This window comes from Agelaius phoeniceus, chromosome 7 (genome assembly GCF_051311805.1).
Source record: "Agelaius phoeniceus isolate bAgePho1 chromosome 7, bAgePho1.hap1, whole genome shotgun sequence".
Lineage (NCBI taxonomy): Eukaryota > Metazoa > Chordata > Aves > Passeriformes > Icteridae > Agelaius > Agelaius phoeniceus.
The window spans coordinates 35,379,029-35,397,670 of NC_135271.1; the positions used below are offsets into that span (position 1 = coordinate 35,379,029).

The 18,642-nt window shown below is 49.0% G+C and overlaps 1 protein-coding gene across 3 annotated transcripts in view; it reads right to left on the reverse strand.

Annotated features, from left to right (window-relative positions):
• The window catches only part of TTLL4 (tubulin tyrosine ligase like 4), a 27,107-nt gene continuing 8,465 nt past the window's right edge, over positions 1 to 18,642 (reverse strand). The window contains exons 3-19 of one of the 3 annotated variants that reach the window (XM_054636613.2): positions 18,072 to 18,181; positions 17,581 to 17,644; positions 15,481 to 15,605; positions 14,979 to 15,089; positions 13,979 to 14,055; positions 13,142 to 13,336; positions 12,976 to 13,058; positions 11,765 to 11,893; positions 11,016 to 11,138; positions 8,888 to 8,986; positions 8,194 to 8,328; positions 7,329 to 7,466; positions 5,394 to 5,493; positions 4,655 to 4,865; positions 2,353 to 2,423; positions 1,682 to 1,764; positions 1 to 880 (exon numbers count right to left, since the gene is read on the reverse strand). In XM_054636613.2, the coding sequence (XP_054492588.2) occupies positions 739 to 880; positions 1,682 to 1,764; positions 2,353 to 2,423; positions 4,655 to 4,865; positions 5,394 to 5,493; positions 7,329 to 7,466; positions 8,194 to 8,328; positions 8,888 to 8,986; positions 11,016 to 11,138; positions 11,765 to 11,893; positions 12,976 to 13,058; positions 13,142 to 13,336; positions 13,979 to 14,055; positions 14,979 to 15,089; positions 15,481 to 15,605; positions 17,581 to 17,644; positions 18,072 to 18,181 (1,996 nt within the window). In that variant the 3' untranslated portion in view covers positions 1 to 738. Of the gene's footprint in view, positions 881 to 1,681; positions 1,765 to 2,352; positions 2,424 to 4,654; positions 4,866 to 5,393; positions 5,494 to 7,328; positions 7,467 to 8,193; positions 8,329 to 8,887; positions 8,987 to 11,015; positions 11,139 to 11,764; positions 11,894 to 12,975; positions 13,059 to 13,141; positions 13,337 to 13,978; positions 14,056 to 14,978; positions 15,090 to 15,480; positions 15,606 to 17,580; positions 17,645 to 18,071; positions 18,182 to 18,642 lie in introns of those variants that run through there. The other 2 variants (XM_077181566.1, XR_013183086.1) reach the window with 2 other exon arrangements.

Below are 18,642 nucleotides of genomic sequence, written 5' to 3' on the forward strand. Positions count from 1 at the left end.
TTGAGTGTTAAAATTTAATAGAAATCCTTGAGAAACAAAGGGAAAATAGAGAGCAGACCCAAGAGAAGAGCACTAGCCTGCAGTCCATGCACACATGCTGCAGGGCACCCCAGAGAGCCAATGGCCTTGAGAAGGACGCTCCCTCCACAGCAGCCCCACTGCCCCCACAACCAACTGGAGCCACACTGGTACCCATGGTCTCTCTGGAGCTGCAATGTGCAAGCCTGAGGTCTCCCATGGGGCCTGTTGCTTGGGGAGGGCAGGATCTTGGCACAGACATTCAGAAAGGATAAAACTGGGCAGTTTTACACTCTCCCAGGCATGAGGACTGGGGACTTATCTCCAGGGGCCAGGCTGCAGTAGGGCAAGAGCAGGCTCAGCTGCCAGCAACTCAGCACACAGACACAAGTGAGCAAGGGCTCAGCCTGTGCTGACTGGGGACTAGAAGGGCAGGCTCAGCCAGCTCTCACACAGCAAAGAAACCACAATGTCAGGCTTTTAGAACAGCCTAGGACAAAGGCCAGATAACCCCCACTTCCTCAAGCTTTGCCACTTGCTTTAGAAAATGAAGTCACACAGGTCTCCTCTTTGCCTAGGAAAATATCTCTCTCTACAACCAGCCCCAAAACAAGTGTGCAGTGCAAAGGGCTCCCACAGTCCTTGTTCTACAGAGCCAGCTCCTGTCTCTTCCTTTGAGGTAGGTTGATGTGTCCCCAGGGAGGGACGGTGGCTGCTTGGTCACATCACCAGGGCAGTGTCATTGAGGCAGCCAGCAGGTCTCTGGTTGGCTCCATCAGTGCACTTGTTGAGAGGTAAGTTCTGAGCAGGGCTGGGCTCCAGGCATCTTGTGAGATCCTCACCAGCTGAAGGGAGGCATGCGCTGCAACGAAAAGGAGACCCTGAGCTTCTTAGGGACAGTGAGAAAGAACCAAAAGGACCATGGTGCAATAATCATCTGCTGTATCACGACACATGGACTCAGAGATAGTGCTGCCAGGCTTATCTACTCCATCTCCCATTCCAGACAGTGCCACTGACCCCAACATGTATCCCAATATGAGTGGGACTGCCGGGTCACAGCTTAGTCTTCCTGTCTGTGTGTAAACCCAACTCCACCTTGGCCTTAGCACAGGAACAGTGATGACCTTTCTCTTAGAACCAGAGACCGGGGTGCACCTCCCCTTTGCTTTGTTTCACCCAGACAAACTCGAGTCCTCCACCTCTGCAGGAAGCTGTCAGCAGCTCAGCTTTGCTTGGGGAAGCTGAGAGAGTGCAACAGACCTGGAGACCTCACTGTTCCCCCAGCCAGTGCTGCAGCTGAGAGCCTCTGCTCACTGTTAACCACATCAGTGTCCACAGAAGTGATACAAGTTCCAGTGCAGGGAATATCTTGTCAGCGTGTTCTGATCATGACAGCTCCAAGCATCGCCTAATCTGGCTGTTCTGAGCTTCACTCCCATCTAAGCTGGGTGTACAGTGCCAAGAGACATGGCCAGTTGCACAGACATCATGCCAGCTCCATCTGTTGGCTCCTCAGAGAGCAGAGGCTTCAGAGCCTGCAAACCAATCTGCTCCTCTCCCCTTAATAAAGCTGCCTTTTGGGCTGCCAGTTTTCTACCAGGACACCAGTCCAAAAGCCACACTATGAACACCATGAACATCATGGCCAGTGCAAACTCACCCCAGTCTGCCCAGTTCCAGTTTGCTGAAGCCATTTGATTGAATGCCACTCTTCTGGAGGAACAACGACTTTGGCAATGACCACTGTGGAAGGAGAGGAAGACAACAGAATAGCTATTTAAGTCGTGGCAAAAATCCCTCAAGCCTGCTGTGCTTTGCCATAGGCTGCCCTAGAGAGCTTGAGCTAGAGCTGCCTCACTGCTGCGCATTGTCACTGCCACCAGACTGTTCCCAGAATAGCAAACAGAGCAATCTTTGCTCTCTGCCTAATGAATCCCTCTGCTGAAAGTGGGAGTAGAGCATCTCGAGGTCAAGAGTGGGTTTCTTTCAGAGCAGCATTCTGCTGTAAGGCACAGGAGTGACAGACAGAGACGACTCCCTTACAGAGAAGAACAGTGGTCAGGACAGGTGCCAAATATGTAGGCTGTGCCCAGTGCACCCAAGGATATTCAGATGCAAAATACTTGCAGATCTAATATACTGTTCATGACTTCATGTTTGTGGGAAATAGGGCAGCATGGGTTTTTCCAGACTCCTGGAGGCCTTGGCAAATAGGGAAGAAGGCAAACAGGTAAGACAGGAGCCAGAGGAAGCAGAACAAGCAGCACCTCTACCCAACTCTGTGCAAGTAAACAACCATTCTCTGCCTACCTTACCCCCACTTATACGCACCATTTGGGCCAAATCCGTCCTTGCCCCAGTGTGGTACCCTTTGACACACCAGTTCTTCAGTAGCTCCAGACCTGGGAAGTGACAGAAGACAGTGAGAACAAACAGCCAGGTTTACAAAGAGTTAAGCCTTCCCAGCTCAGGGCATGCAAATATGCTGCACTGACCACATAGAGCATGCTATGCAATAACTACTTGAACACGTGCCTGAGTGCCAGTAAACACGGGGTAAATCCAGGGCGTTCACCCTTTGTATGAGCAAACATCAGTGCGTGGGCTGCTGCAGTGCTTGCCTTCCTCCCAGGGAGCCAAGACATTCCTTGCAGCAGGCTCAGCGAAACAGGAAAACTGGGGCAACACAGGATTTGCCGAATTAGACCAGATTGGCTGTCCCCCTGAGCCCAGTGCCTGCCAACAGCAGTACCTGATTTGGGCTGCACCGGTGAAAGTTCCCACTGTGCAAATGTAGAGCAGCTTTGCTGTCATCGACCCCTTTCCCAGAGGAGGGCAGCTCAGGCAACCTCCTTGCACAGCACAGATCAGCTGCAGCATCCCAGTGCATCATCTCCACCCTACAGGGATCCATCCAGAGCTCAAGATGGGCTGAGACTTCTCCCTGACAGAGGGTAAGACTGGCACAAGCCAAGATCATAGCTGGTATGAATGGAAGGGACCAATCCTCTCACCACACACGAGACATGGTGCTCCAGAGCACAACAAGGTCATTTTGAAGAAGAGCCATGTGTTCAACTGCACTGAACAAGCTCCACTTCCTCCAGGGCTTCCTGCAAGCTGTCCCCACTACAGCCAAGCACCCTGCTCTTTGGCTAACCCAAAAATATTGAGAAATCCCATCCTGTTTTCTTATTTAAGAGCCTTAGGGTCATAGCAGAAGGCTAGAGTGACTTGAGAATTAAGAACCAGCAGAGCAATGGCTAGTCCATTGATGCTGTCCAGCTGGCATTACTGTGGTTTTCTATAAGATACCAGGAGAAATCCTTGCTGTCCAAAGCCTGTTCCTTGGTGACCTTTCAGCAAGCCCCAGAACCTTGTAAAAAAAAACCCACTTGTTGGGGGCCAAGGGGAGCAGGGCGGCTCAGATGCCTTGTGCTGGGTCTGAGCACCAGCCTGGGCTTTGCATCGTGCTGGCTAGGAAAAGAGGAGTGCTGCATGGAACACAGGGGAACAGGAAGGGGATAGGGGGAGAGGGAGAGTGAGCTCTGCTCAGGGTAAAGAGCAGTGATGGGATAAAGGAAATTTGCTCGCCTGGCTTCTTTGGGGAAGCTGGAGCACTGAAGCAGGACCCTTGCCTGAGTGGCAAAGTTCAGGGCAGCACTTCAGAGAGGACAATGACAGAATCTTTTTTCCAGTTGATGGAAGATCATCCAGCAAAGATATTAGCAAGGCAAAGGATGACACATGCTGACAACACAGCCAGAGAAGGCTATGATGTTACCATCTCTCTGTGAAAGACTGTTACTGACCCCTTTGATACTTGCTTTAACACCAGTGAAAAGTGACAAAGGCATTTTTCTTCTTTCTCTCCTTGATAGCCAGGTGAGGAGCACACATACAGTCACTGCAGTGGAGGGCTAGCTCCTCCAGAAGCTTCTCCATCTAGATCAGCTATTGGATGGAAAGCCCTCAGCCACAGTCTCTTTTTATTTTCTCTAACCCTTCATGCTAGACCTCACTGACTTTCTCCCCGAAACAGTTTATACTGCTGCCCTGATAGAGGCGACCCTGGGTGAGAAGGAATTGGTCCAGCCCAGCTATGCCTCATTAAAGTATAATGTTTTTATTAAAATACAGAATTGTGTCCTGAAAGGATGGAAATGTTAGCTAGATTTCTAGTGTTTAGGAAAAATTTCCATTTGTATGCTGACTGTTTTTCATCAATTAGAAAGCTGCAGGAGACCAGGGAGTAGGCCCAATTTTTCCTTCACAGATCACTTGTCAGGAGCAAAGCCCAGCAAACCCAGCTGTTTCTCCATCAAAAGAGAGCAGAGAAACACAGTAAGAGGCCAAAGCTACAGGTTGAAGGCAAAAATCCCAGTCTGCTTCATGCCCAGGGCACCTAGAAGTTGCTGGTGCTGTGCGTACCAGAACAATCATCACCTCTCATCGAGTCAGAATAAGCTTTTTGTGACATTTGAAGCAGTATGGGAAGGTAACACATTTCCTGGGGGTTAGTATGCAGGCAGGCAGCTCCCCCTCAACATGCATAGCTCAGAAATCTCCCACGACTGCTGGCAGGCAGCCTGCCTGAGTCAGGTGGCTGTGCCATGCTTTGGAGGGCAGTTACCTTTGTGTCTATTCAAGTAGTATTTGAGCTCCCACTGGGTCACCAGGATGTTAAAGTAACGAGGCTGCTCGAAGAAGCGCAGGTACCGCATGGAGATGTGGCTGGGGAACACCCGCTCGAACTGCCCGCGCCGGGAGTACTCATCCTCTGTCTCCACCAGGACCCGAACATCATCTGGAGTCAGGATATCCAAGACAGAAGAATAAAAATCCTGCAGACAAGAGCAACCCAAGGTCAGGGAGAAACATCTCTCAAGCAGAGGTCTCCATGTGTCTGAGATCTTTGGGAAACTGTGGAAGGAATCTAGGCTCAATGGTGACACCAACACTGCACAGACCTGAAGAGAACACCAGTTCTGCAGCCCAGCCTCTCTTAAACACACTGGCAGAAGGCACACAAGGCCAGTGACCCTACTAACCTAGCACAGGGGTCAGCTGGCAAAGGCTGTAAGAGCTGCATAGACACATAAAGGGGAGCAGGCAGTGCTCAGACTCTGTTTGGGGACTGATGGGTAATGTGCCCCTCAGGACACATCTGTTTTAATGTACAGATTAGTCAGTGAGACTGTGGCTTAAGCAAACCCAGTTTATTTCTGACCAGCTGTCTTGTAACCCACTGGAGCCCAAGTGCACCCCATCATCTGGTTGACTCCAGAGAGGAGCACAACCTGAAGAGGGACAGACATGTGGGACTGGCTGGGACATGGGCTTGGCAAGTAACAGAGGAGGTTGTTTTGTACCTGATCAGGTATCTTCTGCATCAAGTAATAGACCTTCTTCATCTTCTCTGCTCTCAAATGCTCAGATATTGGCTTGGACTTCTTCAAAGCACTGCCCAGACTGAGGACACAAGAGAGACAATAGAGCATTTAAGTAGAGAAGACAAAGTCCTGTCATGGCAGAGCTGCTCCCAGCAACTTCTGAGAGAGTAATGACACCCTCATGAAAGTGACATGGAGGAGAGAACAACTTTCTCCAAGGATTTCACTAGTTCTGAGATCAGTGATGGATCCACGGCCTTGTGCACCAGCACAGAACATGGGAAGGATGTGGGCAGGGAAACTGGGAGGACTCTGCCAGACCCTCACTAAGGCATTTCAGTGATCCTTCACCCAAAAGGTGAGCCATCACCTCACACTCACATAGGATGCAAGAGGGTCAAAGACACACCATGATGTGATTCACAGCACATGAAGCCTGGTGGGATCTCGTGTTTACATCCCACTTGGAACACAGCTTCCTAACTGTAAGCACAGGGATGGGGGTGCAAGTACCAGTACTGGTACCATATAAGGAAGAAGAGAATTCTTAGATCAAAAACTTCCTCTGGCAATACTGAAGTACTCTCAGGACTCGAATTCAGTCACATGCCATGGGAAGTCCTGGCCTTTTCTACTATCTGACCAGCAACCATCTATTCTAAGCACCAATTTAACCATTTGGGAATGCCAGAATCTGGGAGATACTTCTTGAAAACCTTTTAACCCATCTATCAACATAGCTTTTTTTTTTTTTCTGCTGCTGCAAAGCTTATTAGTTGTGTGTATCTCCAAACAGGGAGAGCAGAACCTTGAGTCTGTGCCACATGGTGCTTGGGGAACATGCAGATCTACTGGAATTCTGCCCATATGCTAAAAAATCCCTTCATATGCTTCCCAGGGCAGGAAATACAGTTAAACAAGCTTGCCTCTGGATGCAAGAAATCTGGTAATGCATCATCTGAACCATGTTAAGGATCCACTTAATCCCCTGCAGGTCTTTCTGAGGACACCTGCCCTTCAGCACTTCCACTGGAAGTGGCAAACCAGCATGTGATCAAAGCACCGCAGACGAGCTGGTGAGAGCTCCTCATCTGGAACAGACCCATGTTCCCAGCTTCTCCACTGAAGGCACAGGGCACTCAGGGCAAGAGTCCCATCTTTTGGCATGCCCACACATCACTGCATGCTGGTGCTTAACCAAGCAAGCTGATCCTTCAGTGACATATGGCCAGCAGCCATTCTGCTGCAGGGAACAGACTGGTTTCCTTCCAGCCATCAGGTCTGAAACCAGGATAAGCTCTAGCTGTGGTGAAACACAGAAGTATTAGGGGTCTGGCTGGACACACACCCAGGAACTAGCATTCTGTAAAAACAGCCATGTTGACTGTGAAGTAAGACTGTGCACACCTCCACCCATAGGTTGGCAGCATGTGACACCTGCAGTCCTGCCTAAAGAACTGATCACTCCAGCATTTGCAAAATAACAGGTGCTCCTCTTGCTCCAGGCAGCAGCATGTCAGTTCTGGTAAGTCAGAGGGTAAATGGATCTAGCCTCAACAGAGCCAGCCAGTCCTCCAAGCAAACAGAGAGGCAGTGAAACTTAGCATCATATTAGTTCTGGCAGGGGGAAGGACAAGAGAGCACGACTTGACAAACTGCAGAGCAAGCACAAATTATATTGGCCTCACTTCCAACTATGGACCTGCAGAGAGGCCATAAATCCTTCTGCATTGAAGAGACCACAGGAACCAGATACTCAGGCAAGGAGACAAGTTCTTTGGACCCATAGCTGAAACACCAGCAAGCACAGGCTCTCAACAGCTAGAAGCCAGTATTTGCTTGGCTCCAAGCAGCCCCCCGAGATGAAATCCCTCAAGAAAAAAGCCTGCTTCTCTAACAGAGAAGGGGGATAACCTGTAGGTAGAGCCACTTCTTGTCTGTGTCCCTGAAGCCACACTGTCCATGCTGGGCAGAACAAAACCAGCGAGGTTGAGGAGGTCCCGAATCATCTGGCCCTTGATGCTCACATCCAGTGGGGAGTTGGAGTGGAGGCTGCAGAGAGGAAGCATCACAGCAGCCTGAGTGCTAGAATGGAGGTGTTGAGCCCCATGGCCCCAGGATCAATCCCTGGGTTATCACTGACTGGGACACAAACACCAGCCTGTCCCTTGCCTTGTGAAATCAGCCGCAAGACACTGAGAGAAAAATCCTGACAATCGAGCTTTGAAGGGGGGGGTTCCTATCAGAAATAGTTAATTTTTCCATCTCTTCCCAATTTTGCTAGAAATAGGCAAATCCATCCCCAGAGCCGTGTGCATGGCTCTGTGTACAGCTCATGCCCACCCACTCTCACAGACAGGAGGGGCCATGCTGGTTACACTGCAGCTCCCGGCCCTGCCTGCACAGCCGACACCACAAGGCCGGATGTGGTCAGGAAGTAAAGAACAGTGCACGAGGCAGTGGAACTGCTGACTGCTTCTGCCCACGCAGAGAAATCTCTGCCATCACCCGTTCTGTACAAGACACATCCCTCCTTGCCTTCCTTTTTTAACATACTCTTCCCTGGCTCTAGCTGGAGCATGCCCAGAAAAGCTTTCTGAACTGCAGAGGAATGTTGCTTTCACAGACAGGGAAGGCTTTGATTCCTGCAATCTGGAGAGGGAGGCTTCAAAGCCCATGATCTTTCAGCACCGGCTACAGGGGACATTGCAATCCAAACTCACTTTGTAGTAAAAGAAAGGCCATTATCCACTCTGCTGTGGCTCAGAATATGCTTTACCTTGGGGAAATGTTGACTTCTAAGATCCAGGGCTTGAGGTTTTCATCCAGCATGATATCAAACCCAAACAGCTCATGGCAACAATACGGCCGGCGCACGTACATCTTCACCAGGCTGTTCACGTAGGGCTCAGAACTGCAAGCCAAGAAAAAAATGCTTGTTTCCAACAGTCACACAGACAGCAGAGCTCTGGCTGTTCACAGCACGTGTTGACAGTTCTGGAAGTGTAATGCAGCCACGTGCTGCAGGAGCAGGTGGGCTGAGGGACCAACACAGGCCTGTGTGTTGCTGCTGCCTCACCACATATGGATCCAGCACTGCATCTTGAGCATCCCTGCTCTGTCAGGCAGCATCCACCTCTGAATACAAGATTTATCCTGCATCAGGGACCATTCTCTCAGGCTCCCAGGCAAAGCAGGGGAGCGGGTGGCAAGCTGAGCAATTTTGGGTACACTGCACCTTCATGGCCTTCAGGCAGGTCAGGGAAATGTAAGATCTATCTACCCACTGCAGCTACTGTAGCAGGAGCATAAGTAACAGGGTGAAAGGAGGGATCTGCAGAGAAATACTGAAGCCAACAGCAGTGATACTATTTCAGTTAAGAACAAAAGGACCTGGCTGAGAAGGGACTGGACAGTCAAAAGGGCCAAGGTGCACCTCACAGACACACAGAGCAAGGGGTGCCAAGACTCACGCAATGATGGTTTTGATAACGATGTCCTTAATCTTCTCCCAGATGGCCTCACTATTAACTCCTTTCTGGGTCAGGTAACCCCAGAGAGCTTTGAGCGCCCTGTGAGAGAGAAAGCAAAGGATGGGGATTTTTGAAGGAATTTTGAATGAGTTACAGATGGGGTTTTCCAGTTGTTTTAGATGATGTGGTTTATTTTTTCATCTTCTACATAGGTAGGAAAGGTGAGTTTGGTTCATATCTTTACTGCATGTTCAGAAGGTCACAAGATGGCTAGTTACAAGACCTTTTAAGGATTTATTGACTAATAAAACACTGCTAACAAGGACATTTGTGTTTTTGACCTGATTTTTAAATATTTCGTCTTATGGACTCATGTTACAGTGAAAGCTTTCTGTTATGTAAGTTTGTGTGTCATAACATTTCAATAATGTTATGACACACAAACTTACACTAAACTCTAAAACTCTAAATTTTCTTCCACTTAGTTTAACATGTCTCTGTTTCAAATTATAAATCTATATTCTCGCTTCTAGCACCTAAGTTTGGAAGCTTTTCCCAAGGTCTTAGATCAAATCCTGTGTTTAATTTTAAGCTTTGGCTTACAGGCCCAAAGTTTTCAGAATTCCTTGCATTTTGGATTCCAACATGTAGCCCCTTGCTGCTGGTGGTGAAAGCAACAGAGGGGAACCCTGACAGTGCTCTTCCCTGGCATGGCAATCCTCCTGACATCCTCAAACCTCTCAGTTCCTAGTTACTGCTCTCCCCAGCCTGGCCCCTGGTTTTGAAGGCCCAAGCTACTAGGAACATGAATCTGTCATAGACTTCTCTCAGCATAGTCCCAAATTAGCACATGAGCAAGGTAAGTCAGGCCCAGATCTTCTCTTCCCTCCCCCTCCATGTCCTCAGCAAACCTCCCCTTCCTGCAGGCCTTCCCCCGCAGCACTGCAAAGCAGCTCAGCAGGAATCCAACAAGACCCCAAAAATGTTTTAGCTAAAGCCACTTCACTGAGGCTTCAGGGATGAAAAGAATTTCTAAAAAATGTGGTAACAAGATGGTATGGGGGAGCATCTATGCTTTTACAGGAGTTTCCCATACCACACTGAGTGCTGCAAGCTACTCTGACACTGAGCCAAGGATGCTGAGATATTTCTCAAGTGAGACCATGTGGCTAATGGCCAGGAATCCAAAGGTCACGCTTCCTGCATACAAGATGGAGTGGATTACAGCCACACTTATCTTTAACACAGGAGCAGCCAGCATTGACTTGCATGCAAGTATGGGAAACCCACACAATCCCACCTCCACACAATTGCAACTGCTGAGGGGCAGCAGACCCTGCTAAAAGTCCCAGTGGAGGAAGAGACCACTGTGAAATAGGTCCGGGTCTAAGTGATCTGGCCACAGCCAAACATCTTCTGCAACTCCCTTTGAGTGCAGTAGCCCTGCCCAGGCTGAGAATTGAGAACTCAATCCTGCACTATTTTTAAAAGAGTTCAAACACCATCGTGGAATCAGAGACAAGTTCCCGGGGCTTGTATCCATTCACCCATGAGAAAGCAAGGAATGGGAACCCCTGCAAAATTGCAGCCCTCCTCCCAAAGGCCTAGAAACAGCACCACTGCTCCTATTCCCACTAAATTAACTAGTTCTGAGTAGCACTAAATTAACAGTTCTGAACCAGAGCTGTCCCCTTCTCTGCCTCCACAGCAAAGTCAAGAATGAGATGGGCAGAAGCTCCCATCAAGACAGTTTAAGAATCACCTATTCAATATCTAACAAAACCCAATCAGATTCTGCTTTAACCACATCCCATCACCCCCACAATAGGGGAAGGGGATGAATGAGCAGAGATGAGTGCAGTGTTGGAAGCAGGGAATGGCACAAACACAGGCAGGATGAACAGCACTTACAGCTCAAGCAGTAGTGGACAGGATGAGTCACAAGCCAGGGAGACCATCCAGATTCCATTGACACTAACTCATGCTAAAATCATTCTGTTCTTCCACTTTCCCAAGTGGGAGCACATGATACAGAAAGCAAGTTCAAGTTTTGGGTAAGAATACTGAAAAAAGTCTGACTTAATGGGAAATAGAAAGAGCTGCATTGTACCCTAAAAGCAGCACCTACCATTTGTGTCCCTGACAAGCAGTCTCATCCAAGTTGGGTTTGTATGCTGCGTTCTTCTTGTTCACACTGTAGTTTGTCAAGTGCATGAACTTGTTGCTGAGGCTCTCCACTGAGGAGGAGTACCTGGAGAAGGCAAGAGGAACACAAGCTGTCCAAGACTGAAGTGGCTGTCCCCAGGTCCATGAGGCAGGCACAGACTTTGTTCTCATCTCAGACCACTCTCAGCCATCCACCAGCCCTGCTGCCTGCAGCTCTCTGTCCTCACAGGCCCAGAGCTAATGGAACAAAACATGAGACAGAACAGGCTGCCTTGGGACATTGGCATGCAATTCCACCCGTGCAGCATACCCTCAAGAAATAAAAGCCAGAGTATCAGTGAGCAGAAGCACTGATGGAACTCCAACAGCCTGAGGCAATACAATGAAAACTGGAAGAAACATCTCAGTTTCTGGTGTGCCAGCTCTTATGCAGAATGAAGCACAGATGATGTATTTCAAGAACTGCTTTACACTGAGCTGATCTTTCATTGGGAAGTTTGGATGTAGGCAGCATCCTGTCACATTCTCTTTCAACAGTCACCTGCAGCGACCTCATGTGTTTCCACACTGCCTCTTAAGCAAGCAAGATACAGCTTTAAGCATCACCCTTATAGGGCTTGACTCCCTCCTGCCCCAGCCAAGGCAGGCACCACAGCCACAGGTGCCTGGGGACCAAGGCAGCCCCCAGCACTGCTCTCCTGCACAACCTACCTGCAGCTGGCAAAGCGAACCAATCCATCCTTGAACAGGTAGACTCTGAGGGGATCATAGCAAGTGACGTAAACATAGAGCCTCAGGTCAAACTTCTTCCCGCCAATGAGGTAGGGCTTGTGCAGGTATCTGCAGAGGGAAGGAAGCACATAAGGGTTAGGATTTTCATATGCAGGAACATCTCTAACCCCCAAATCAGAAGCCCTGGCAAAACAAGGGATCAATGCAGAAACCTTTTTGCACAGCATTTTCAAGTTAATCACATCACAGACAAAATGAGAGAAAGAGCAGCTCTTCCATTTACAAGGAGCTCCTGCAGCACATAAGAACTGTTTCCTTCTGCTCACTTCCATTTTGAAGAGATTTTCCTCAGTTTTAAGACACAGTAGCTTTTCCACACCCACAACACTGATCACAATTTTCAGGAACATTTAAGACATGCAGTACACCACAGATGGTTTTGTACAGTAAGCAGAAACAGTTGGGTATTTTAATCCAACTCATTTGATTATTCATCCCAGAGGTTCATGATTTTCCATTGGAAAGTTTATCTCTCTGCATGGAAAGTGGACAGGGAGAACTAACAAGCAAACACAACAGTTCCCTGTCTGCCAAACACTGCAGTTTTCCTGCTCTCACAAGAATCTTCCCAGATTCATATCAAGATGAACTATTCCACTTTTCTGCAGAAGGGGAAGGAGATTGAGAACACTGTTATTTCAAGAAAATCATTTGCATCTACAAGCACTGAGGCTCTTACTAAACCATTCTAACTTGGATAAGAACAAATCTTTGACAACTGCCACCTCTTCCCTGGGACTTGTCTTCCCACTGTACTTGTGTGAACTGGATAAGGTTTGTTTGTCTCCAAACATGCCAAACCCCAGAGTACAGAGCAGTGAGAGCCGGATCACAGCAGAGCTGAAGCTGTCCACCTGCCAGACAGAAGCTCCAGAAAGCTCATGAAACCAAGTTGTGTCTGAGACCTCAAATATCTACACAGAGACAGCAGCACTGCAGTAAGCCCAGTTGCAGCTGACAGAGCCAAACTTCCAGCAGCAAGACAACCAGGCAGTCTCCAGAGAAACCTCCAGATGCAAATCAGGTACTTCTGCTTTGTCACATACTGGTAGGGGCCTAGATTTGGCCAGAGATACAAGACATTAAGAGGTCCCAGGCTGTGTGTCAACCTTGGTTTTATGTTCACTCACCTCTGTACTAGCAGTGGTCTCCTTTTGGGGAGCTGGCTCCATTTGTGGATGACCTGGATACCAACGCCTCTTGCTGATGCTGGCTGCAAAACACAAACAAGAAAGGATCAGATCTTCTCCCTGCACCTACAAAAAGACAGAGGATTGAGTTCTGCTTTACACCTACTGGTTTCACAATCCATTTCTGTCGGCTACCTCCTTCCTCCCATGCTTTCCTGAGTAATTTGATGTCCTGGGGCAGGATGAAAGATTGAGGGAAGAAATTAAACTCCTTTTTCCCACAGCGAGCCTGCATCTTTAACAGGTTGCGCCACAGACGGTCCTTCCTTCCAATTTGAAATGAACCGGGGAAGTGGTTTAGCTGGAAAGGAACACAGATGCTATGAGATCTCTCTGCTTCCCCTACTCCTTGCCCACCCGGTTCTGCTCCCTTGGCAGAGGATACATCCTATCTGAATACAGTGCAGGGTAACAGTCTTTGCTCCCCTCCCAAGATTGCACCCAAACTGATTCCACCTGTTCCTGAAGCTTTGCAGGGACAAACCGCCTCGTTTAGAGCATCCCAGCTCTTCAGAACAGGCATGTACTTGTGACAGATACCAAACCTTTGGTCCCTTGCAGGTTCTCATGCCATGAGCTACACCTGACTGTTCTGTGATCAGAGTAAGGTACATGCCCTTTGCTGCACTGGCAGTGAGGGCATCCCTAGCCCTCAGTTCTGCTAGAAGGAGGACTGCATTGCTTTAAGCAGCAATGACTGAATTTAGAGAAGCTCACAAATAAACACAATTTGACTACAGCCTCAGTCCATACAACAACCACCCTCACAGCAGAGATGCCTATCCAGCTATGCCTGTCTCTTGGACTCCTCTCCCAGTTCTGGAAGGGACACTGCAGGGACAGTTGGCACAGCAAACACTTGGCCCTGAGCAGAGGGGCACCCAAATTGCTTGCAACACACTCTCCATACACATGAAAGAGGTTAGCAAAAAACAGCCCCTACCTTTTGGTGCTCCCTGATGGCTTTGAAGCCAGGAGATTTCATGTGGTGGCCCCAGCAACCCAGCCAGTCGCTGCTTGCTGCAGGAAAAACAGAAAAGTCCATGACTGAGCACCCTGCCACCCATAACACCTGCTCAACCCACAGCACCCCATCTCCTTAGGCTAGCAGAAGTGTGCCAGGGATGTTATACAGCTATAGCACAAAGCACTCACACTTGCTACTGCAAAGCTGCCAAAGCAAGGGCTGAGTGGCATCCAGTTAACCAAGTGGGTCATATCGTTGCAAATATGACTGGTTGCAAGGACCTGAAGAGGTACAGGGTCAAAGGAATGCCTTTAATTCCCCAGCATCCTGACTTCTCTGCATTACAGCTGGCAAATGAAGCAGTTGGCTAATGACTGCTGTGCTGCTGAGGGACAGGTAGGTGTGCCATAACTTCTTAGGACTTCCTCTGCCCTATGTTTCATTATAGCCCCAAAATCATCTGTGCAGAGGTCTCCTGATACATGCAGGAGTCCAATAAATACTTCCAGGAGATTGCATTCCAGAGTATGGATCATAGCTGCAGATGCTCAGTGCTTCTCCTACACATCTCTTCAGTGACAAGATTGCCAACCCTGAGAACTCTGGCTATGGTCAGAGAAGATGTTTTCCTCTTCAGTACATGGGGACAAGGAGCAGCAGTGCTGGGCCTGGCACTACATGAGGGCCAGCCTACTCAGAGTGGCAAGCCAGAGCAAACCTGCCTCACATCTGCCTCAGTTCTTGACAGCCCAGGAGCAAGCCCTTGTGGACTATGCCAGGAACAAGCCAAGAGGCAGATCAGGCCCTGCTGGGACCCACAGATGTTGGATACTGCAGGTCACACAGGCAAAAACATGAACCCAGCGTCCTGCAGTGCCAAGCCTGTATTGCTTCTGCTCTGTTCTTTGCAGCCATTCTGCCTTCTAGTGTCCAGCACTGGAGGCAAGGAAGGACACAATGCTGCCTCCCAACTTACTTTTGCTAACTCGGAAGTGGGACCTGCCAATGGTTTGCTTCACTATGTTAGGCGTGACACTGCACATTTTCCATCGCAGCAGCTTCCTCTGCTCCCAAGGCAGCTTTTCCACTAGGAAAGCAAAAAGTTAGAGACTGAAGGAAAACAAACACAATACTTGGATTTACTACAGCTGCAAAATTCTTATGGTTTGCTGCACAGGCACCAGGCCTGTAGATGAGGGTGCATAGCCCTCTTTGCAGAACTGTCATGGAGCAGAAGACTCCACAGCTGGGGGAGATCCAAGACACTGGAACATTTAGTGGCAGCCTGAGTCATGCTCCAGACATTGGAAATAACAGTTTACTGCAGTCATTTGGATCTCACAGCAGTGTTGGGTATCATCATGGAAAGGGTTAAGGGCAGCCACTGCCAGCTAGCTCCAGGCTGTGTGCTGGCACCACTTGCTCCCTAATAATGGGCTGGCCACTCTCACCTTGTGCAACAACAGACTCTGGCTCACCTGCCTCATCCCGAGTACTGAAGTAGATAGTTGGAGGCACATTAGGGAATAAACTGCAGACAAGAGCTGGTTTGAGCACTTTGTCTTGAGCCTCAGAAGGCTGGGACAGGCACTCAATGCGTTTCCTAAGAAAGATGAAGCAGTGGTCAGCTGACTAAAAGTGAAAAGTAACAAAGGAAGAGGGAAGCCAGAAGAATCCTTAATCTGGGTATCAGGAATTTGCACCATCATTGCAATGTGGTGTAAGCAGCAGGCACTAAGGTCAGTAACTCAGTCTGCAGCAATGAGGGGATGAGTCTGCAATGAATGCACATGCCAAGTACCCACTGTGGGGTTTTTGATTTTCTGGGGCAAGGAGTGGAGTCTTTTACATGACAAACCCTATAACCTAGTCCAAGGGAACAAGGGGTGGAGATTGTAATACGTATTATTTAACTGTTGCAACCCTCATGGTTCTGCTGTGTTGCAGGGAAGAGGGATGGAGTTTAACCCACTATATGTACACCTTACCACAGCAAGCCCCAATACCTGGAAGGAGGGATAGAATTTGTAATGTTTCTATTAAGATTGTGATGAAGTGAAAAGTAAGGTTTGCAATGAACGTATATTCAAATATATGCCACTGCAGCCAGTGGAAGAAGCCACACCAGAGCAATCCAATAGAGAACAAAGAGCAGCAAAAGAAAAGGAACTACAACACACTACCACAAATCTCTCAGGCCACCCCTTGCCTCACTGAAGGGACTGAGTGTAGCTTGTCACAAAAGAATTGGAGACCAGGCTGAGGGAAGAAGAGGTGTTTTATCAAAGTCCTTGGTTTGTTTTTTTTTTCTTTTCATACTGAAATCAATAATTAAAAGTTTATTAATTGGCAAAGGATTATACTGGTTAACATTCTCTGGCACAAAACTGGTTTTGCCCACACAAAGTGAAGGCAGGTGACAGCTGCAAAGGTTTCAAGGCCAGGCTGGCACACAGCCTGCACAAAGAAGTGGCCAACACCCCTCCCTCCTTGCTGCAAGAGGCATTTAGCCCAAGCACTGCTTCTCCCCATCTGCCCTAGAGGCCAACCAGACACATCCTGCCACAAACAGCTGCTGGGCCAGTTTACATCACCTCTGCAGGACTTTCACAACTACATGTGCACGCCCAGAGCCCTGCAGCACCCTAAGGCTCAACACTTGCTCACAGAAAGGCTTGCTTGTCTCCCAGATTAGTGATGGCATGATGGGAAGCAGCAAGCTGTCAGGCAGACAGCAAAGCCTGAGGCAGCCCTGGTGCAAGACGAGCTCCCACTGTTGGATGGGCAAAAACAGGTCCAACAAAGGTCAGCCAGGAGTCATGAAGGCAGGGCTCAGATGACCACAGGCTGACCAGTGCTCCCCAGACAAAGATTCTCCCAAAAGTTAAAGAAAAACCCAGGCTCCAGGACTTGTTTCTAGGATGCTATGCTGAGACACAAAACTCCAAGGCACTTTTGCAGTCCCTGGCCCAGGACACCTCCACTCTGCTTCATCTGCCGGGCAATGATACTGCAAGAGCACAATTTAATCCAGTAAACCTAACTCAGCAACTGTCAGTGCCAGTGAAATTAAGACCCCTATTTTGCTGCAGTGGATGCACCCTTAGCACTTTACAGGCTGCTGCCTGTAGCAAGAGAGGTAGTTCTAGTCTGCAGGGTAGCAAGGAAACCTCTTTTGGCTGGGACATCTGTTCCTACCTTCACTCCTTTACCCCACATGCTACCACCTCCTCTGTCCCCATGGAGGGTAAAGATGACAGAATCACTGAATATGCTGATTTTGAAGGGACTCACATGGATCATCGAGTCCAACTCCCCACCCTGCCCAGCACCATTCCCAAGAGTCACACCACATGCCCAAGAGCATTGTCCAAATGCTTCCTGAACTCTGTCAGGCTTGGTGCTGTGGCCTCTTCCTAGGGAGCCTGTTCCAGTGCCCAGCCACACTCTGGGTGAAGAACCATTTTCTAATATTCAACCTAAACCTCCCCTGATGCAACTTCAGGCCATTCCCTCAGGTCCTGGGACAAGTCTGGGAAAAATACACCAAGTTCAGTGCACTGTTTACAGCTACTAACCTGGATGCAGGAGCGGCGGAGCTGCTGGACAACACATCAGCATCAGAGGAGGTATCTGAGTCACCTGCAGGAGGAAACAAACTCAGGTTTTGTCTCCATGAGGAGTGAATGCACACAGAGTTAGGGAGGGAAGAGAGGAAACAAATGCTGCAGGGGACAGAACCTTCCAGCTACCCCAAATCCTTAGATCCTGGCTTTTGCCCACCAATTGGGGTTGTAAAAACAGGGAAGGGAACAGAGCTGACAGCCCTGCACAGAGAGAAGATGGGTAAGTTCTGGAGAAGGACAGCTGGTGAGCCCTAGCTTGCTCCCAGAAGGAACCCATGCAGTTCCTCCTTGCTCTTACATCACTTTTGGGTTCAATACATTCTGAAATGACAGCATGAATATAAGACAGGAGGGCAGCTGTGCTGAGTCCAGCTCCCAGACAGCTCTTGCACTCCCCACATTGAGGCATGGAGCACAGCCCTCCCTGGGGTACCAGCACTCACTGTCCTCATACTCTTCTTGACTGTAGCTCTCGTCCAGACCATCAGGAAGTTCTTCCTCTGCTTCGTCCTGGGGATGGCTCGGCTGCAGCAATGACCTCTCAGCAGTAGCACTGGAACAAAGGACATCACATCAAAAGGAATGGCACATGCTTTCTGTGGCCAAAAACCCAGAAACCCATGAGGCAGCATGAGATAATGTGGGTAGAGGAATGAGAGCACTGCCCTTTCCAGTGCTGATGTACAAGCACGCATCCCAAGCTAGCAAGATGGAGAGGCCCCAGACCATGCTGAGAAGGAACATGTTCCAGAGCAGCTAGAAAAAAGAGGAAAAAGGACACCCTCTCCCAGCAGGAGAGCAAGAATCCATGTCCTCACACCCTCTCTATGCTGTATTAGCTATGTGTTCTTTTATGAACCCATGTCTCTGACTAGGAAGGCCTGGTTCAACAGCAGGCTTCATTCACCATATGTGCAGCACTTTCCACTGCAGGCAGGGCCCCCCCGCTGAGTAGAACAAACTACAAATGCCACACAGTAATTCCATGCTGTGGTTGAAGGAGAAAATGGAACA